This window comes from Rhincodon typus, chromosome 7 (genome assembly GCF_021869965.1).
Source record: "Rhincodon typus isolate 14 chromosome 7, sRhiTyp1.1, whole genome shotgun sequence".
NCBI classification, from domain to species: Eukaryota; Metazoa; Chordata; class Chondrichthyes; order Orectolobiformes; family Rhincodontidae; genus Rhincodon; species Rhincodon typus.
In genome coordinates this window covers 71,475,226-71,497,878 of record NC_063338.1, presented here as the reverse complement: position 1 = coordinate 71,497,878, position 22,653 = coordinate 71,475,226, and the positions used below count along the sequence as shown (strand labels likewise).

The following is a 22,653-nucleotide window of genomic DNA, read 5'->3' as shown; positions in this document are numbered from 1 at the left end:
ATCAAGTTAGTGACACATGACTTACCACAGACAGAGCCATGTTAACTATCCCTAGTTAGTCCTTGCCTTTCCAAATACACGTAAATCCTGTCCCTCAGGAGATCCTCCAACAACTTGCCCACCATCAATATAAGGCTCTCCAGTCTACAGTTCCCTGACTTTTCCTTACCACTTTTCTTAAATAGTGGCACCACGTTAGCTAACTTCCAATCTTCCGGCACCTTACCTGTGGCTATCGATGATAATAATATCTCAGCTGGGGGCCCAGCTATCGCTTCCCTATCTTTCCACAAAGTTCTAGGGTACACCTGATCAGGTCTCGGAGATTTGGAGGGCGGCACGGTAGCTCGGTGGTTAGCACTGCTGCCTCACAGCGCCAGGGACCTGGGTTTGATTCCACCCTCGGGCGACTGTCTGTTTGGAGTTTGCACATTCTCCCCACGTCTGCATGGGTTTCCTCCAGGTGCTCCAGTTTTCTTCCACAGTCCAAAGATGTGCAAGTTAGGTGGATTGGCCATGTTGAATTGCCCATAGTGTTCAGGGATGTGTAGCTTCGGTAGATTATAGGGGGATGGTGGGATGTTCCAAGGGTCGGTGTGGACTTGTTGGGCCAAAGGGCCTGTTTCCACACTGCAGGGATTCTATGATTTATCCACTTTTATGCGTTTTAAGATGTCCAGCACCACCTCCTCTGTAATATGGACATTTTTCAAGATATCACTGTTTATTTCTCCGCATTCTATATCTTCCGTATCCTTCTCCATAGTAAACATTGATGCAAAATATTCATTTGGTATCTCCCCCATCTCCTGTGGTTCCACACATAGGCAGTCTTGCTGATCTTTAAGGGGATCTATTCCCACCCTAGTTACCCTTTTGTCCTTAATGTATTTATAGAATCCCTTTGGATTCTCCTTAATCCTATTTGCCAAAACTATCTCATGTCCCCTTTTTGCCCTCCTGAGTTCCCTCTTAAGAATATCAGAGTTAATGTCTCAGGGTCAGTGACCCTTCTTCAGAACCATGTTATTTTTCAAAATAACCCCATTTTCTTTGCAAATATTGAATGATTAATTTGCAAGGAAACTGACCAATGTCACTTAAATTAGTAAGTGTTCTGTGTTGATTCTTGTAGTGTCATTATCAATTGCTTAAAATATGATTATTCACAATTTGGAAGTTATTCACGAGAATGTTTATTTCTTTCGATAAATGCAATTCTAGCTATGTTAATAAAATCATATAGATTACCACTTATCAATTAATCTAGAAATGTCATTTAATGCAAATAAAGGACAATTTTGATTGAAATGCTACCCAGCTGCACTAGTTAGTGAACAATTTTATGTTTGCCACTGCATTGAGCAACAACCTGAATTATAGTCAATAGATGTGAAGCTGGAAAAGCACAGCAGTCAGACAGCATCTGAGGAGCAGGAAAGTCAACGTTTCAGGCTTAAACCCTTCATCAGGACTGGGCAGGGGAGGGAACCCCAAAAGTAAATAGAGGGAGGGGAGTGGGGCTAGGAGAAGGGGAGGTGGAATGGTGATAGGTGGATATAGGTAGGGGGTTATTGTCATCGGTCAGTGTGAAGGCTGGAGCGGATAGGTTATTAGGAAGATGGATAAGTCAGGTCAAGTCAGGCAGGTGAGAAGGAGGGGGAGGGCTGGACATGGGATGAAACTGGGGGTGGAGGTATTTTGAAGCTGGTGAAGTCAATAGTCAGGCCATTGGACTGTAAGCTCCCAAGGCAAAATATCAGGTGTTGTTCCTCCAGTTTACGTTTGGCCTCACTCTAACAGTGGAGGAGGCCAAGGATGGACTTGTTGCCGGGGAATGGGAGGGGGTATTAAATGGATGGCAACCAGAAAGTCGGGTTGTTTGGTACATGTAGAGCACAGATGCTCCTGGAATGATCCCCGAATCTGCGTTTGGTCTCCCCGATGTAGAGGAGACCACATCAGGAGCAAAGGATGCAACAGATAAGGTTGGATCAAGTGCAGGTGAATCTCTGCCAGATCTGAAAGGATTGTCTGGGGCCTTGGACGGAGGTGAAAGGGGAGGTGTGGGGACAGGTGTTGCACCCCTTGCGTTAGAAAATTGGTGGGGAATGTAGAGCTGCAGAGGGAGTCGTGGAATGAAAGGTCCCTGCGGAATGCGGACAGGGGTGGGGAGGTAAATATCGTTTTGGCAATGGGGTCTGATTGTAGGTGGCGGAAATGTTGGAGGATGATGCGTTGGATTCAGAGGTTGGTGGGGTGGTACATGAGGACTAAGGGGACTCTACATTATTGTTATCGGGGGGGGGTGCAGTTTGAGGGCAGAAGTGTGGGAAATGGAGGAGATGTGGTTGAGGGCATCCTTAATTAGAGAGGAGGGGAAACTACTGTCTCTAAAGTAAGAGAATATCTGAGATGTCCTGGAGTAAAATGCTTCATTCTGTGAGCAGATGCAGCAGAGGTGGAGGAATTGAGAGTATGGGATAGCATTTTTGCAGGAATATGAGTGAGAGGAGGTGTGGTCAAAGTAGTTGTGGGAGTCAGTGAGTTAGAGATGGAGACAGAGACGTCCAGGAACGGGCAGGATGTGTCAGAAATGGTCCAAGTGAATCTGAGGGCAGGGTGAAAGGTGTTGGCAAAGTTGATGAACTGCTTGAGCTCCTCAAGGGAGCACGAGGCAGCATGGATGCAGTCATCAATATAGTGAAGAATGAGGTGAATGATGGTGCTGGTGTAGTTGTGGAAGAGGGGCTTTTCCATAAATCCTACAAAGAGGCAAGCATAGCTTGGGCCTAGGGCCACCCCTTTGGTTTGTAGGAAGTGTTCCCAGAGCGGGTCGCGCCTGGCCGCCTGTGCACTTCTGACCAGAAGTGAGAGCCCTTCGGGGCTTGTGTCTTCACCTCACCGACTTAGTAAAAAACGCAATGAGACTAGTGGTATTTATTTACGTGTCCCACTTATTTCTACATCTCTCGTATCTCTTCATAGTGCCAGGCTAGAGTCAAGCTTAACAGGATTTTCTTTCCCCGCTGATTCTGCCAAGCCCGTTCCCTTGGCTGTGGTTTTGCTAGATAGTAGGTAGGGACAGTGGGAATCTCGTTCATCCATTCCTGCTCGTCACTAATTAGATAATGAGGCATTTGGCTATTTAATTACACTCATGTGAGGGCCTAGCCTGAGTCTTTATGTCACTCGTCGACGTGCGTCAAACCTCTAGCATTACTTCATCTTTGGGACAGGGCCATGCCGATGTTATATGAGGTACGGCAGGGCAGCGGAATGACTGGGGGCATTCAAGTCACAATCATATATTGGGTAGCCTTTTCTAAGTTACCAAGCGTGCTCTTCCAAATGAGGAGGGGGTGTAAACTGAGCATCAAGACTGAAGGATCATTAGTTAGAGAAAGGAGTCATCATCTGATGTGCTGCGGGTACACCTTTTTTCTTTCTTTCTTTTATAAGAGTTTTTTTTGGTGTTTTTTTTGTGGAATTTTATATAATTTTGCTTTGTGGAATTTTATATTTTTCTAATTTTTCCGCCAACATGTCATTTGGTACCCATCATTATCTGGAACACCTTACCCTGACACTGGGGTAGGCTTGCCATCACTAGTCCGAAGCTAGGCTTTGCGGTTTTATCACCGGTTGCTGAAGATTTGAAGGAGCTCGAGTGTTAGGAATATCGTCAGTCTTGAGATTTGTTGTGGGAAGGATTTGTATCTCTTTATGTTGAGGAAGTCCGTCAATTTGTTGTTGAGCTTCAGCCACTTTACTCTTGCCCCTACAACAAACCCACAAAATTTTGGCTTGAGGCCTCCAGTCCATTCTTTTATTTGCAAGTTAAGATGCTGATATTTTCTACATTTTTCTAACCATGCCTTCTTGAGCACTTGTTGTCATCCTCTTGGTGGACGGTGACATCTACCACTGCTACTTAATTGCCTTTCCTGAATATTATGTCCGGCTTCCAAAGACATCCATCCAGGGCCACCAATCTTGATTCTTGGTATGACACCCATCCATACTTGGCGACATACAGGCATTGCTGGTCAAAGACCTTGTTGTGGTGTTTGATTCTTGGGTTCTTTACAAATGAAGAGCAGTCAGAAATATGGTGGAGGGTTTCGTTAGGAGCCTCATATCTCTTATATGTTTTGATTACATTTGCTCTGCCCTTGGTCAGGGTTGCCCGAATTGGATACAGGTTGCACTGTAGCAGTGGGTTGTTGATTACTTGAGAAGATTTGCTCTGGTAGGTAGACTTGATCCACATGCTGGAGATCTTGTCACCTTCAAAATATGAGATGCCAGCACCCTAGCTCTTCAGTTTGCCTTGGGAGTTTACAACCTAATGGCCTCAACATTGACTTCACCAGCTTCAAAATCCCTCCGCCCCCAGCCTTATCCCATGTCCGGCCTTCCCCTTCCTCAGCACCTCCCTGACCTGACCTAACCTAACCTTCCATCTTCCTACTCACCTTTCCACTCCACCCTTCCCACTGACCAATCACAACAACCTGCATCCAACTATCACTGTTCTACCTACCCTTCCCCCAGCCCCACCCCTTCCCTCTGCTTACTTCTGGGCTCCCCCCCTCCCCTACCCAGTCCCAATGAAGGGTTTTGGCCCAAAACATTGACTTCCCTGCTCCTCAGATACTGTCTGACCTGCTGTGCTTTTCTAGCTTCACATCTATTGACTCTGGCTTCCAGCATCTGCATTCTTACTGTCTCCAAAAGTGAATTATAACTTGATTTCAGAAAACTAACTCGATTCTGAGCACAGTTTGCATCCGTATTGGCATTATACCCAAAAATGGAACTTAACCTTACAACCAATGCTGATTGTTATGATATGATGTGGAGATGCTGGCGTTGGACTGAGGTGGACAAGGTCAAAAATCACATGACACCAGGTTATAGTCCAACAGGTTTATTTGAAAACGCAAGCTTTCGGAGCTCAGGTCCTTCATGATCTTGGGTTTATGTCACACTACAGGTGACCCCACCACACTATATACTCCCACATACACACTCACACACATGGACAAATACACACACACTGTCTCACACAAACACACTTACACACACACTCGCACACTTACACAGACCCTCTCACACACACATTCTCTCTTACACACTCACACATACACACACACACTCTCACACACATACACTCCCTCACACTCAAGCACACACACAATCTCTCTCTTTCTGTCTCTCTGTCTTTCGCACAACACACACACACACACACACACACACACACACACACACAGAGGCACACATACACTGACACAGACACACATGAATTATTTCATCAAAGGTGTTTATGTCACTGCAGATACATTCTGTTTTGCACAAAAGCACTCTGACCCCAGTTTAAAGCATTGACAGATTCTAAGCAAGACCTCACACCTAAAATGCATTGCCTGACCTGAGATGTCACCTCTTTTATACATTAATAAAACCTTTAATTATCTCAGGACAATGACTTGAAAGGAATCTGGATTTTGCATTCTAATCGGGAGTCTCCTTCCTAACTGATTAAAGATTCAACAAGAGGCAGCAAGTTTCAGGGTTGTTACCTTTCTGCTTATAAATTCTGTATCTTATACCCTCTTTCACCTTACATCTGAGGAAGGGGCTGAGCTTCAAAAGCTTGCGTTTTCAATTAAACCTGTTGGACTATAACCTCGTGTTGTGTGATTGTTATGATACTGAGGAAGTGCAATATTGTTGGGGATGCTACAATGTAGATTATGTATAAAATTAATGACCTGTTTGCTTGTGTAGTTGGATGCAAAAGATTCCATGGGGTTATTTAGGAATCAAAGAATTCTCATGATCATCAACTGTCCTCAACAAACATCATCAAAATAAATTGACTTGGCAGTTCTTCTGTTTTGTTGAACCTTGCCTTGAGCAAATTGCTTGCTATGTTTGCAGCAGTAAGGGCACATTAAAGATACTTAATTTGGCTGTGAGTCCAGTTCAAAGATGTGAAATGTGTATGGAAATGTAACTTCTGTCAAGGCAGCATTGCCTTGATTCAACCCAAACATTACCAACTGAAATATTCAAACAGTAATTGAACTGACCACAGTAACGAACTCCCTTTAATTATGTTGACTTACTGGCCCCCAAAATTGCAGTTAAAGTGAAATTTTGCTTCATTTTCCACATCTGACCAAAAGCCTAATGAAATTTCTAAGCATTTTAATTTTGAATAGATTTTCAATATTATTGCCCATAGCAACTTGAGCAATTCTTATCTCAAAGTTAATTAAACAGAAAACCAAATATTTGTCTTTCAGACTTGCAATAAAAGGAAAGAGAAAAGAAATTAGGTTGAGTTAACACAGCCTTAGGGTTGTCTTTAATATTATTTTGGATGGAAAGGCTCCAATAGATGACTAATTGAAAGCAAGTGAAGATTTAAAAGATTTCTAAAGTAGTTCTAAAATCAAGAGAGGGAAGAAAAGTTGGTTTAATTTTAAAGTTAATTCATTTCTCCTTGAATTTCTCTGTTTAGAAATGTCTCATTGATTTAATAGCTAATGTACTGCTCTCACCCTGTCATCATATTCAAACATCAAGCAGGATCAGTCGTAAAATAGCTTTTAACAATATTGAGACTTTTCCTTATTTTATGCAGAACAAAAGGAGTTTTTTATTTATTCAAGAAATTCAGAGATCCGTGGAGTTGATGTTGATAATCCATACTACAATTACATAACACCATTTACTGATCCTGATGTCAGTCAAGTTAAAACAATTGATTTTGATGCCTTCGAAGAACGAATTTATTGGTCTGATTTAAAGCCGCGATTTATAAAGCGCGCCTTCATAAATGGCACAGGGATAGAAATTGTCATCTCAGCAGGTAAGTAGGAAATAATGAAGAAAGTTACATGTAGTACATGGAAATATGTTGTGATGTGATGTGGTTTAAATCTTCGTTATCTATAGCAGACATTCAGTTGTTAAACAGATGGCTACAATGAGGATACGAACAATGGATTGACACAGTTAACATGCCTTTTGTCATGGGATCCTATCTGGAATGTGAAGCTAGTGAAATTGCTAAGTCTGGCAGACCAGAAGAGACCAAGGTTTTCTATCTAGTTTATGCAGTATTATTTGATATATATCTTGGGATTAGCAGCTGGGGATGTAAGGGATTGGGGTGAGTGCAGGCAGGGAATTTTAAAACAATTACACATCCCTGGACTGGGGAAGATAAAATCTCTAATTAATGACTGCTCCCAGTGATACCAAGTCGAAGGGAAATTGATTTGACCAAAATTGATTTGAATAATGGCAACTTGTTGAAATGCCAAAGCCTATGTGGAACCGCAAAGATGCTAGCTTTCGAGAAAGGAAAATCGTGTGGAAGCATTTATTGAGAGCAAATTATTGGGCTGATTGGAGTCGGAACAAATCAATTTGATATATGTAAATTGGAAGACCATTCCGTGATTCATACTTATTATCGCCAGGTCAAAAGTCAATTGGTCATTTGCATTTGCTTCATTTAAAGACTTTACTGTCAATTGTTGGGGAAGTTTCTTGAGAAGGTGAAGGCCTGGTTGTTTTAGTGCCAGACTGTAAATCCAGAAACTCCGCTAATGTTCAGGGGACCTGGGTTCAAATTCTGCCATGGCAATATTAATTCAATTGAATTGAATTCAATTAAAACATGTCTGGAATTAAGAGTCTACTGATGACCATGAAACCAGTGTCAATTGTCAGAAAAAGCTGCCTTCACCCTCTGGTCTGGGTTACATGTGACTCCAGACCCGCAGCAATGTTGTTGACGCTCATCTGCTCTCTGAAATGGCCTTGCAGGCCACTCAGTTCTATCATTTGCTACAAAGTCCCAACAAAGAAATGAAGCTGGATAGACTATACAGTAGTGACCTAGGCACTGAAAAGGCAATGGCAGAATTAGCCTTTTCAACCCTGCAAAGCCCTCCTTACTAATAGGAAAGAGCTGTATCATAGACAATTGTCTCAACAGCCTGACATAGTCATAGTCATGCATTCAAACCTTACAGACAATGTCCTAGACACCACCATCACCATCCCTGGTTATGTGCTGTCCCACCAGCCAGGACAGACCCAGCATAGTCAGGAGGACACTGATGCCAGTCTCCATGAAGTCTTATAGCTTCAGGTTAAATATGGGAAAGGAAACCACCTTCAAATTATTACGTACTTACCACATGAATCAGTACTTCTCCATGTTGAACAGCACTTGGAGAAAGTGCCAAGGGTGGCAATGTCACAAAATGGACTCTGGGTGGGTATTTCAATGTCAACTGCAGCACTACTGATCAGGCTGGTCAGGTCCTAAATGACATAGCTGCTAGACTGGGTCTGCGGCAGGAGGTAAGGGAGCCAACAAGATGGAAAAACATACTTGACTTCATCCTTACCAATCTGCCAGTTGCAGATGCATCTACCCATGACAGTATCAGTAAGATTGACCGCCACACAGTTCTTGTGGAGACAAAGTACTACCTTCACATTGAGAATACCCTCCATCGTGTGGTGTGGCACTATCACCATGCTAAATGAGGCAGACTTTGATCAGATCTAGCACCTCAACACTGAGCATCCATGAGGCACTGTCAGCCATCAATAGCAGCAGAATTGTACTCCCGCACAATCTGTAACCTCATGTCTGGGCATAACCCCCACTCAACCATTACAATTAGGCCATGGGGATCAACCCGGGTTCGATGGAGAGTGCAGGAGGGCATGCCAGGAGCAGCACCAGGCATTTCTGAGAATGAGGTATCAGCCTGGTGAAGGTCACCAAACAGGACTACTTGCAGACCAAGCAGCATAAGCAACAAGTACTAGATAGAGCTTAGCGATCCCATAACCAATGGATCGGATCTATGCTCTGAAGTCCTGCCACATCCAGTCATGAATGATGGTGGACAATTAAACAATTCACTAGAAGAGGAGGCTCCACAAATGTCCCCAGTTTCAATGATAGAAGAGCCCAATTATCAGTGCAAAAGACAGATCTGAAGAAATCACAGCAATCTTCAGCTGGAAGCAGCAAGTAGATGATCCATCTCGGCCTCCTCCAGTGGTCCACAGCATTTTGTTTTTTATTTATTCATTCGTGGAACATGGGTGTTGCTCCTTGGCCAGCATTTCTTGCCCACCCCTAGTTACCCTTGAGAAGGTGGTGGTAAGCTGCTTTCTTGAACCACTGCAGTTCACATGCTGTGGGTTGACACATAATACTATTAGGGAGAGAATTCCCAAGACTTTGACCCAGCGACAGTGAAGGGACAGCCAAGTCAGAACAGTCAGTGGCGTGGAGGGGACCTTGTGGAAGTGTTCCCACATAACTGCTGCCTTGTCCTTCTACATAGAAGTGGTCATGGGTTTGGAAGGTGCTGTCCGAGGATTTTTAGGAAATTTCTGCATTGCATCTTGTAGATAGTACACACTACTGCTATGGAGCGTCGGTGGTGGAGGGAGTGAATGCTTGGGGATGTAGTGCCAATCAAGCGGACTGCTTTGTCCTGGATGGTGTCAAGCTTTTGAGGTTGTTGGAGCTGCACTCATCCGAGTGGGGAGTATTCCATCACACTCTTGACTTATGCCTTGTAGATGGTGAACAGGCTGTAGAGAGTCAGGAGGTGAGTTACACGCCACAGTAGTCCCAGACTCTGACCTGCTTTTGTAGCCATTATGTTTGTTTGGTGAGTCCAGTTGAATTTCTGGTCAATGATAACCCTCAGGATGTTGATAGTGGGGAATTCAGTCATGATAACACAATTGAATGTCAAGGGATGGTGGTTAGATTGTCTCTATGGGTGATAGTCAATGACTGGCATTTGTATAGTACAAATGTTACCTGCCATTTGCCAGCTCAAGCCTGGATATTGTATTTGAACATGGACTGTTTCAGTATCTGAGGAGACAAGAATGGGGAACATTGTGCCATCATTGGCAAACATCCCCAGTTCTGACTTTATGATGGAGGGAAGGTCATTGATGAAACAGCTGAAGATGGCCGAGGACACTACCCTGAGGAACTCCTACATAGATATCCTGGAGCTGAGATGACTGACCTGCAGCAACCATGAAAATCTTCCTGTGTGTCAGGGATGACTGCAACCACAGGACAGTTTGCCCCCTGATAACGATCGATTCCAGTTTTGTATCAGAGATACCAGTATTCAGCCAATTCAAGTTACTCCATGTGACATCAAGAAATGGTTGGAGGAACTGGATACTGCAAATACTATTGGCACTACAGCATTCCAGTAATAGTACTGAAGAATTGTGCTCCAGAACTTGCCAGTTCCACCCAAGCAGCTACAACGTTGGCATCTAGCCGATAATATGGAAAATTGCCCAGGTATATCATGTGCACAAAAAGCAAGACAAATCTGACCCAGCCAATTACTACCTCAAAAGTCTCTCTCAATCATCAGTAAAGTGATGGAGGGTGTCAACAACAGTGCTATCAAGCAGCACCTGTTCAGCAATAACCTACAGTGACGCCCAGTTCGGGTTCCGCCAGGATCACTCAACTCCTGATCTCATTACAGCTTTGGTTCAAACATGGACAAAACAGCTGAATTCCAGATGTGAGGTGAAAGTGACGGCCATTGACATCAAGGCTTTACTTGACTGAGTAGGCTATCGAGGAGCCCTGGCAAAACTGAAATCAATGGATATCAGGGGTCAAACTCTCTGCTGGTTGGAGTCACAGCTGGCACCAAGGAAGATGCTTGTGGTTGTTGGAGGTCAGTTATCTCCACTCCAGGACATCTCTGCAGAAGTTTCTCATAGATGTTGTCCTAGGTCTAACCATCTTTGCTGCTTCATCAATGACCTTCCCTCCATCATAAGGTCAGAAATGGGAATGTTTGCTGATGATTTCAAATGCAACAAGATTGGGACAATATCCAGGCTTGGGCTAACAAGTAGCAAGTAACATCCATGTCATACAAATGCCAGGCTATGACCATCACCAATAAGAGACAATCTAACGACTGCCCCTTTACATTCAATGGTGTTGCCATCACTGAATCCCCTACTATCAACATCCTGGGGGTTACCATTGACCAGAAACTTAACTAGATCTGCTGCATAAACACAGTGGCTACAAGAGCAGATCAGAGACTAGGAATATTACAGTGAGTAACTCACCTCCTGACTCCCCAAAGTCTGTCCACGATCTATAATGCATAAGTCAAGAGTGCGATGGAATACTACTCACTTGACCGGATGGGTGCAGCTCCAACAGAAGGTTGATACCATCCAGGACAAAGCAGCCAGCTTAATTGGCACTATATCCACAAGCATCCACTCTCTACACCACCGACACTAAATAGCAGCAGTGTGTACAAACTACAAGACGCACTGCTGAAATTGACCAAAAATCCTTACACAGCAGCAGATACAGGGGAATACCACCACCAGCAAGTTCTACTCCAAGCCACCCACCATACTGACTTGGAAATATATCGCCGTTCCTTTGGTGTTGCTGGGTCAACATGCTGGAATTCCCTCCCTAAGGGCATTGTGGGTTGACATACAGCACATGGACTGCAAGAAGACAGCTCACTACCACCTTCTCAAGGGCAAGTCAGAGTGGGCAATAAATTCTAGCCAGCCAGCAATGCCCATGTCCCATGAATGCATTCTTTTTAAAGTTTCTAGAGTAGATCAAAGACAATATTATGCACTGTAGCAAATTTGGTGCATAGGCTGGAAACTAATCTCCTCTGCTGGGCTGGAATGGAGGTGGAAGGTGGGAGGCTGCTATCTAAGACCTTTACATTGCATTTGCTGCTTTACAATCAATGGTAGGTGGGGCAGTTGCTATACTGAGAGCTCACAAAGCAAGCAGTTTTGTATTTGCTCACAGTTTACAGGAAGCTCTCATTATCAGGCACTCAGTGCCTGATTGGGAGACCCTTGATCAAGAAGAGGAGGCCTAGTAAGAGCCAATCCTCACACCACACCGGCCCAGGCAGCAATCCCTATTCCACTTCCACTCACCTATGGCCTTGTCCCCACATTAGTCCTGTGAATAATGCGACAGTGATCACCATTCCCTGTGGTGATTGCCTATTATGGTGACCACCTGCCTCTGCCAATATTTTACCCCTAACTGTGGGAAACCCATATCGTTTGCAGAGCCCAGCAGCTTTGGCTGCACTCTCTCATTGGAGGGTAAGCAGCTGGGGTGGCATGGAGAAATCCTCCCATCCCCATAAGTCACTTCCCCCACTTTAACCCTGTGCCCTATCGTCCTGAATCCAGACATTATCACACTTCTCCCTCACTACACCCCGCTCCCACCACCACCCCCACCCATTTCGTCCTGTTGAAACTCTCAACACTGGCATACCTGAGCTTCCAAGTGTGATGAGACAGGCTGTACTCCCAGCAGTGGCCACCAATCCTACTGGCACTGTGTGGTCTGCAAAGCTACTGGCCAGTCCAATTAGTGGACAGTTCCCACAAAGTTCAGTCCATTGATAACACAGTGCGCCATTCAGATTTCATTCTTTTTTCTGCAAAATCTGATGATAATCTGCTCATTATTTTTAGTTCTATTTGCTAATTGTTTAAGCCCAAACATTTGTACATTAATGTAGAAAATGTATCACAAGGCAGCAGCAATTTTCCTTGCCAATGACATAACAGTATTTTTGTGGTTTGCAGATAGATTTGTGTTGGTAAAATTCATAATTATTTCTGAAATATTTGTGGGCAGTGAAGATTTATAAAAAATGAAGTAAGAATTTATCTTTTGGAATAATCACTGACATTCAAATGGATGCGTGTTTTAATTTTTAGAAATGCTAATCTCTACACCTTATATCCACACTTTATATATTTAGCATATGTCTAACAGAACAATACGTCTTCTGTCTTTGTGAAAGTTTGTATTTGCTTTTGAAGTTCAAATAAATTAGCTAATGATACTTAAATTTAGGAAAGTTTACACAAAAGTATATGGAACTTAGAACACAGAAAAAGGTGATTTGGCCCAGTTCAGTCTGTGGCATGGTTTAAGCTCAGTCTTCTCACATTCTGTGCAATTTCTTCTTTCAGGCTGAAATACCATCTCTTTTTTATACGCTTATGTATTTTTTTATCTGCTTATCTATTTCCCTTAGTATTGGTTGTTTTTCTGAATAACTTTTCATATTCTGTTCTCTTTGTTCATAGACTTACCATACGTTCATGCACTTGCAGTGGACTGGGTTTCCAGAAATATATACTGGACGAGTTCTGATTTAGAGGAGTCTCAAATAAATGTTGCACGTTTAAATGGATCCCTACGGACTTCTATCATCCATGGACTTGATCATCCACAGTGTTTAATAGTGCACCCACTAAAAGGGTAAACTGTTGTACAATATAACTTATTGCTCTAAGTAAATAATATCAGGTTTGCATTGTCCACATAACGCCATAATTGCTGCATTATCATCAATTGAAGCACAGCAGTGCAAATATGGTGGAGATGCAAGTGAAGATTAAGTGTTGCTTGTTTTTCAAAATAATTATTAAAACCAGTGGGGTAGAAATTGAAATCTAAACGTCCTGATTTTATCTTGGAGCAGGACATTGTTGAATGTCAAAACCTCTAAAACACTGCAGCATGAGGCTGGGAGATTTAATTCCCAGGTTTAATCTGCATTCTAAAAATGAACATCAAGTGATTGCTTGCTGATAGATGGGCATAAGTTTAGGCAGCAGCATGAAAGTTTGCCTCATGAAGCTCTTGTGGGACCACAGGCCTCAAGTTTCTTTGGGGCTCGGCAGTCTTTTGTCATGTACTTCTGTGTCCACATCCAGAAGTTTGGGTTCGAGACAGATTGGCCAAGAAGACTGCAATGTCAGGAACTGTCTTTAGTCTTTAGCTTTTTTTTGAACTGTTCAATGCATATTAATGCTAATTACTTTTTCACATGGTATTCTGAGATACAGCAGGCCCTACACTTAGTGTCACAATATTGAAAGACTACTTTCAACATTGTCTTGTCCTTATCAATTTAGGATACTCACCTCCACCTCACTCTGCCTCCTTGGTCCTATTTAAGTTCAATGATTCTCTATGGTATCATTGCAAGATTGCCCCAGGGTCCTAAAGCTCTTAAATGACATGCAGGATTAATTATGCCCTTGCAGAGTCCACAAAGGAAATGTAAAAAGAAAACAATTTTATTGTCCATTTTTCACCTTCAGTTAGGGCTGCAATAGTTTCCTTGCTCATGCCAGGCATGAATACACAATATGAGAAGAGCAGGGTTCGATTATCCTTCAGTTATTCATTCTAAAGTTTTGCCCTGACTCCCACTTTGAGCATGAGGGATTTTTCCTTATAGACATTTGCCAATAGCATCTCTGGCTTTCCATTAGCTACTTAGCTCATATCCTCAAAGAAGTTCATTGAGAAGGATTGGAATTGACGACATTGTCAGAAGATGGACAGAGGAATCGATTAAGCACCATTTGAGAACGTTTCTAGCAGCTGTTCCTTTGAACTATGCCTGGTTACGTCAGACTATATATCATTTGTAATCTGTTTATTAGAATCATGCAAATAAATTAATGGACTCACATAATACAACTGCTGTTCCTGTGCATTAGCCATTGGAACAGCAAAAAGACTTTGGAAATCTGAAGCACAAAGAGACCGAGGAGTCCTAGTTCAGGATTATCAAGTAGGTTCGGTTGGCAGTAAGAAAGGCAATGCAAGATTAGCGTTCATTTTGAGAGAGCTAGAATACAAGAGCAGGGATGTACTGCTGAGACTGTCAGACAGTATGTGGAATATTATGAGCAGTTTTGGGCCCAGTATCTAAGGAATGATGTGTTGGTTTTGAAGGGGGTCTACAAGAGGTTTGCAAGAATGATCCCGGCATTGAAGGGATTGTCATATGAGGAGTGGTTGAGGATTAATTTTTCCTTCTTTATTCATTCACGGGCTGAGGGTGTTGCTGGCCAGGCAGCATTTATTGCCCATCCCGAATTACCCATAGGGAAGTTTAGAGTCAACCACATTGCTGTGGCTCTGGAGTCACATGTAGGCCAGACCAGGTAAGGATGGCAGTTTCCTTCCTGAAAGGACATTAGTGAACCAGATGGGCTTTTCCTGACAATCAGCAATGAATTTCTGGTCGTCATCAGATTCTCTTAATTCCAGATATTTATTGAATTCAAATTCCACCATCTGCCATGGCAGGATTTGAACCTGGATCCCCAGAACATTATCTGGGTCTCTGGATTAACAGTCCAGTAATAATACCACTAGGCCATCACCTCTCCTCGCCCCAGGTCTCTACTCAATGGAGTTTAGAATTGTAATGGGGGATTGCATTGAAATTTATAGAATATTTAGAGGCCTAGATGAAAGTAACATGGAGAAGATGTTTCCACAAGTAGGAGAGACCTGAAGGCATAAACTCGGAGTGAAGGAATGATCTTTTAGAACTGAGATGAGGAGGAATTTCTTCAACCAGAGAGTGGTGACTCTGTGGAACTCGTTGCCACAGAAGACTGCGGAGGTCAAGTCATTGATTGTATTTAAGACAGAAATGGAAAGGTCCTTGATTAACAAGGGAATTGTGTTGTGTGGCACTATCACTGTGCTAAATGGGACAGACTTCACACAGATCTAGCAACTCAAGACTGGGCATCCATGAGGCGCTGTGGGCCATCGACAGCAGCAGAATTGTACTCCAGCACAATCTGTAACCTCATGGCCCGGCATATCCCCCACTCAGCCATTATCATCAAGTCAGGGGCTCAACCCTGGTTCAATGGAGAGTGCAGGAGGGTATGCCAGGAGCAGCACCAGGCATACCTGAAGATGAGGTATCAACCTGGTGAAGCCACCAAACAGGACTACTTCGACACCAAACAGCGAAAGCAGCGAGTGATAGACAGAGCTAAGAGATCCCACAACCAACGGATCAGATCTAAGCTCTGCAGTCCTGCCACATCCAGTCATGAATGGTAGTGGACAATTAAACAGCTCACTGGAGGAGGAAGCTCAACAAATATCCCCATCCTCAATGATGGAAGAGCCCAGCACATCAGACCAAAAGATAAGGTTGAAGCATTCGCAGCAATCTTCAGCCAGAAGTGCCAAGTGGATGATCCATCTCGGCCTCCTCCAGTGGCCCCCCGTAATACAGATACCAGTCTTCAGCCAATTGGATTCACTCCACGTGATAATAAGAAACGGTTGGAGGCACTGGATACTGCAAAGGCTACGGACACTGACAACATTCTGGCAATAGTACTGAAGACTTGTGCTCCAGAACTTGCCACTCTCCTAGCCAAGCTGTTCCAGTACAGTTACAACACTGGTATCTACCCGACAATGTGTAAAATTATCCAAGTATGTCCTGTACACAAAAAGCAGGACAAATCCAACCCGGCCAATTACCATCCCATCAGTCTACTCTCAATCATCAGTAAAGTGATGGAGGGTGTCATCAACAGTGTGATCAAGCAGCACCTGCTCAGAAATAACCTGCTCAGTGATGCCCAGTTTGGGTTCCGCCAGGGTCTCTCAGCTCCTGACCTCACTACAGCCTTGGCGCAAACATGGACAAAACAGCTGAATTCCAGAGGTGAGGTGACAGTGACAGCTCTTGATATCAAGGCTTCATTCGACCGAGTGTGGCATCAAGAAGCCTGAGCAAAACTGGAATCAATGGATATCAGGGGGCAAACGCTCCGGTGGTTGGAGTCATACCTGACACATAGGAAGATGGTCGTGGGTGTGGGAGGTCAATCATCTTAGCTCCAGCACATCTTTGCAGGAGTTCCTCAAGGTAGTTTCCTAGGCCCAACCATCTTCAGTTGCTTCATCAATAACCTTCCCTCTACCATAAGTTCAGAAGTGAGGATGTTCACCGATGATGGCACAGTGTTCAGCACCATTTGTGACTCCTCAGATACTAAAGCAGTCCATTTTCAAATGCACCAAGATCTGGACAATATCCAGCCTTAGGCTGACAAGTGGCAAGTAACATTCGCGCCAAACAAATGCCAGGCTATGACCATCACCAATAAGAGACAATCTAATCACCGTCCCTTGACATTCAATGGTGTTACCATCACTGAATCCCCACTATCAACATCTTGGGTGTTATCATTGACCAGAAAGCAAGACTCACCACATAAACACAGTGGCTACAAGAGCAGGCCAGAAGCTAGGAATACTGTGAGGAGTAATTCACCTCCTGACTCCTCAAAGCCTGTCCACCATCTACAAGGCACAAGTCAGGAGTGTGATGGAATACTCCCCACTTGCCTGGATGAGTGCAGCCCCAACAACACTTAAGAAGCTTGACACCACTCCCTCCACCACTGATGCTCAGTAGCAGCAGTATGTACTATCTGCAAGATACATGCAGAAATTCACCAAAGATCCTCAGACAGCCACTTCCAAACACACGTCCCCCTCCATCTAGAAGGCCAATGGCAACAGGCATATGGGAATACCACCACATCCATGTTCCCCTCCAAGGCACCCACCATCCTGACTTGGAAATATATTGCCGTTCCTTCACTGTCGCTGGGTCAAAATCCTGGAATTCCCTCCCTAATAGCATTGTGGGTCAACCCACAGCAGGAGGACTGCAGCGGTTCAGGAAGGCAACTCATCACCACCTTCTCAAGGGCAACTAGGGATGGGCAAGAAATGCTGGCCAGCCAGTAACACCCACAACCCACAAATAAATAGAAATCAATTAGGGAGAAGGCAGGAGAAAGGATTTGAGAAACACATCAGCCATGATCAAATGGCAGAGCAGAAGAAATGAGCTAAATGCCTAATACTGCTCCAATATCACATAGTTTTATGATATGGAGGTGTTGGTGTTGGACTGGTGTGGACAAGGTGAGAAATCACACGACACCGGGTTATAGTCCAACAAGCTTACTTGAAAACACAAGCTTTCAGAGTCTTACTTCTTCTTCAGGTGTTAGTGAGAGAGGTAGTATCAGGCACAGAATTTATAAGTAAAAGATCAAAGGGTCACACCATTGTGGAGGATGTACTTAACAAGGGGAGGTGAGTCTTGGTGGGATGCTCTTCAGAGGGTCGGCGTGGACTCGATGGGCTGACTGGCCTGCTTCCACCTTGTAGGGATTTTATGATTCTGTGATTTCATGATAACTGGCCTGCAGACCAATAACTGCCTCACTTTTCCTTAGCACACAGAACTCACCAAATATTAGTGAGCATCCTCTTTATTCTTTTAACACAAAAATGTTCACACATCCCAAGACTTCCTTTAATCTGATCCACCAAAATATCCTCCTGCTCACCAGCATCCAGCCAATCCCCATCCCAAGTTCATGACACCTACTGCCCCAAGCCATTTCAGAAGCCCTTTGCCACTTGCATGTGCAGAATGCGAGAAAACTTTCCCACACTACTGCCACTCTCCAACACATCTCACAGAATCACAACAGTACAGAAAGAGGTCATTTGGCCTCTTGAGTCATACCGACCCTCTGAAGACCATCCCACCCAGACACAGATCCCCACCCTATGCCCCTAACTCCACATTTACCATTGCTAATCCACCTATCCTGCACATCCCTGGACAATGCAGGGCAATTTAGCATGACCAAGCCACCTAACCTGCAGATTTTTGGACTGTAGGAGGAAACCCATGCAGAGAATGCACAACCTCCTCACACACTGTCACCCAAGGCTGAAATTGAACCCGGGTGCCTGGTGCTGTGAGGCATCGGTCCCAATGGGCTTTCAAATCCTGCAGCTTTTCTCTTCTCCTATGCTCTTAAGCACTGGCACAATCTTGGTTCCATAAAGTTGCAGCACTGCCAACAAAAAATAATGGATTTCTACATTTCATTCTCAGGATGTTGGTATCAGTGTCAAGACCAGAGGTTTATTGCTCATCCTTAACTATCTTGAAGTATCTGTGGGCCTTGTTGAACTTTGGTGATCCAAGAACCAGGCTGCTGTTAGATCGAAAGTTATGGAACATTGACTCAGCAGCCTTGCAAAAAAAAATGATACACATCCAAGCCAGGATAGTGTGTAACTTAGTGTGATGATGGGCACATTATTAAAATTTCCTTCATTTTCTTTCATTCAGGGTATGATTTGCTCGTAGATGCTGGAAAAATAAAAGAAAATCAAAAATGGTTGCCCAACTTAGTCAGTGCATTTGATATCATAAAATCCCAACATGCAGAAGCAGGCCATTCAGCCCATCAAGCCCACACTATCCCTCTGAAAAGCATCCCACCTAGACCCATCCCCCTACATTTCCCATGGTTCAACCACCTGCCTGCACAGTTTAGCATGACCAATCCACTTAAACTGCACACCTTTGGACTGTGGGTGGAAACCAGAGCACCTGGAGGAAACCCACCCAGGCAGAGGAAGAATGAGCAAACTCCACACAGACAGTTGCCCAAGCGGGGATTCAAACCCAAGTTTCTGGTACTGTAAGTCACTGTGTCGACCAATATGTTATAGATGTCATCTTTGTCTTCGGTGGTCATGGCAAATAGTTTGTTTCATGTGTCCAACATCAGCTGCTATCAAAGATAAGTGGGATGTTGTAAGTGGTTGAGCTAGGATTATAAATTGATCTAAAAACACCTTTGAGACAATTAAGCACAAATCGTAAGGCACTACAAGAGTTTATAACATATAACATTTCTTGTGCTATTTGTGTGATTAGTTTTAAACTTTAATTAATATATGCATTGCTTTCTCCAATACAGAAAGCTCTATTGGACTGATGGGAACAATATCAGTTCAGCAAACATGGATGGCAACAACATCAAGAATCTTTTTTCAAATCAAAGAGAGCCTGTTGGTAATTCAAAAATTTACTTTTTTCAATTACTGCACTTGTGATAGTGGGCTATGTAACTATGGTAACAAAATTACTTTTTAATAGTTTAGTTTATTAAATTATTGTGCCTTCTGAGTCTGTAATTGCTTATGGAGTACACACAATAAATAACCATGAGTTAAAAATAATGTATTTGCAAACAACATTTGCAGCAATCAAGAGTTTCAGTTACAGAATAACACTGACTAAAGATTTTTGGAGCTTCATTAATAACCACATTATTGTCTTGAAACACAGGCCATTTGTCTTGAAGAGGGGCAGTGCGTGAAAGTTGTTTTTGTCAGGATCAATTCCATGAATAGCTTATTCTTAAAATGATACTGTGATAATCACTGGGTGAATAATTCATATAGTAATGGATACCTTTTATGTTACAGCTTTAATTGCTGGGAATATCTTAATCCTTCAAATATGTATTTATTTCTTTGAGAAGGATCTAGTGGATGATAGTGAAGTATTGGATTTTGTCTTTCTATTGATGCTGTCTAACATAACAAACTGATTCACTCTTTATATGGCAGAAGCTAAATGACAAAATATTAGGCTGCATTAAGGTTTTGGAGTAGATCTGTAGCTCGGGTTGTGGGTGTTGAGTTTGGTTGGCTCGCTGCGCTGGTTTGTTGTTTTACAGATGTTTTGTTACCATGCTTGGTTACATCCTCAGTGCAATCTCCGATGAAGCGTCGGTGTGTTTTCCCACTTGGTTTTTAAACTCTGGAGTCTGTTGAGATGGATTGCCTCACTTCCGGTTTTCCTTTGTAGTGGAATGTATATGGGGTTGAGTTCAATGTGTTTATTAATAGCATGCTTCGTGGAGTGCCATGCTTCCAGGAATTCTCGTGACTGTCTCTGCCTAGCCTGTCCCAGGATCTTGGTCTTGTCCCATTCGAAGTGGTGGTTCTCCTTGTCCATGTGGATTGAGATGAGTGAGTATTGGTCATGTCTTTTTGTAGCCAGTTGGTGTTCATGTACTCTTGTTGTTAGTTTCCTTCCTGTTTGTCCGATGTAGTGTTTCTCACAGTCTCTGCAGGGGATTTTGTAGATGACATTGGTCCTGTCCATGGCGGAGAATGGGTCCTTGGTTTGGGTGAGCAGTTGTCGTAGAGTTGACATGGGCTTGTGTGCCACTCTGATGCCCAGTGGTCGTAGGAGTCTAGTGGTGAGTTCCGACGTGTTCCTGATGTAGGGTAGTGTGATGAGTGTGTCGGGGCGTGTAGAATCTTTCTGATGCTGGTCGTGTAGGCATCTTCTGACCCAATTCTTTGGAAATCCATTATCCTTGAATGCTTGGAATGCACTTAGGCTGCATTGAAATATCACTGGAAGCTGGACAATAACACATTGTACTTTTGTGAGGAGTTATTAGATTGGGATCTCACAGTTGGTATCATTGGGAGTGTTTGCTAACTCGTAGCCTACTCACCCTTAATTCCGATAGCAATGGATTCAAGCCCCAGAGAAGGAAACACAGAGTCTTGGCTTATGTTCTGATGTTGAAGTGAATTTTTCAGATGAGAAACTAAACAGATTAATGTAAAAGATCCCCATGACAATACTTGAAGAAAAACAATGAATTTCTATGCAATGCTTTGGCCAATATTTACCCTTCAATCAACATCACCAACAAAAAAAAACAGCAGGTGATTAGTTATTATCACATTTTTGTTTCTGGGACTTTGCTGTGTTCCAGTTGGCTTTGTTTGTTCTTACACTTAACAGCGATTATGTTTGAGGTATTGCATCCGATGTAAGTTCTTTGCAGTATCCCAAGTTTCCATTTGACTGTTGCTTTTATTTTACTGGCACACTTTTGATGTCAGATACAAATTTTGGGCTTTGGTATATATTTAATGTCTTAAATCAGTAAATGGCTGTAAATTAACTGTGTAGCTATGTTGCTAAGTACAATGTTATAATGCAAAGACACCTGGAGAGGCTAAATCAATGTGCAGATAAAACTAAACATACATTAGTGGCAAATTTTGTGATTCAGTAGAATAAGTGAAAATACAGAACATACGTTAAATGACTTGCAGGAGTTAACAAAACAGGAAAGTAATCTTCACTTCTGGTGACAGTCATTAAATCACATCAATATGTTGTCACCTCCAGAAAACATGACATGCTGGAATGTAATGGTGACATATAGATCAAAAGAAGAAATTTTGAAGTTTGTTCCAACCTTGATGAGATTGTATTTGGAGCATTAAATTTGAGTTTATTGGCTGCCTCAGAATCATTGTCCTTCTGACTGATCTGGGAGCGATTGATGCCACACGTAATCCCATTCTGCAACCCAGCAATTTCTATGCAACTGGCAGTCAACTGGATGACCACCATGGTGCTGGTGTTTGCCTTCAGCAAGATATTTTGTACCTGAAGAAGCAATACTTATATTAGCTCCCATAACATTATTAGACTACATGGGCAACATAGTACTGAAAGACGCGAGAGGCATTTAAAATACCTTCTGGTGTGTGCATCAGTCATGGGATTTTCAGGGTCTGGGCTGAATTAAACTATCCAGTTATGAACAGCAGCAAACTCTTACATCAGCATGCCATGTTTCAAATGGCTCCGGTTAAGAAATCCTAAGCCTTTATACTCTCAGAACACATGTGATACATGTGATACAGAATACAGTGATGATATCATGATATCAGGTTATGCTGGAACTGTACAAAAGGTTGGTTAGACCATAGCTAGAGTATTGTGTGCAGTTTTGGAATCCACATTA

General features: G+C 43.1%; 1 protein-coding gene across 1 annotated transcript in view; it reads left to right on the top strand.

The window, feature by feature from the left end:
• Positions 1-22,653, top strand: part of LOC109911043 (low-density lipoprotein receptor-related protein 1-like) — a 1,753,343-nt gene that overhangs the window by 1,171,940 nt on the left and 558,750 nt on the right. Inside the window, exons 29-31 of the mRNA XM_048599379.1 lie at positions 6,656-6,883; positions 13,222-13,396; positions 19,783-19,877. Of these exons, the coding sequence (XP_048455336.1) occupies positions 6,656-6,883; positions 13,222-13,396; positions 19,783-19,877 (498 nt within the window). The remainder of the gene's footprint in view (positions 1-6,655; positions 6,884-13,221; positions 13,397-19,782; positions 19,878-22,653) is intronic.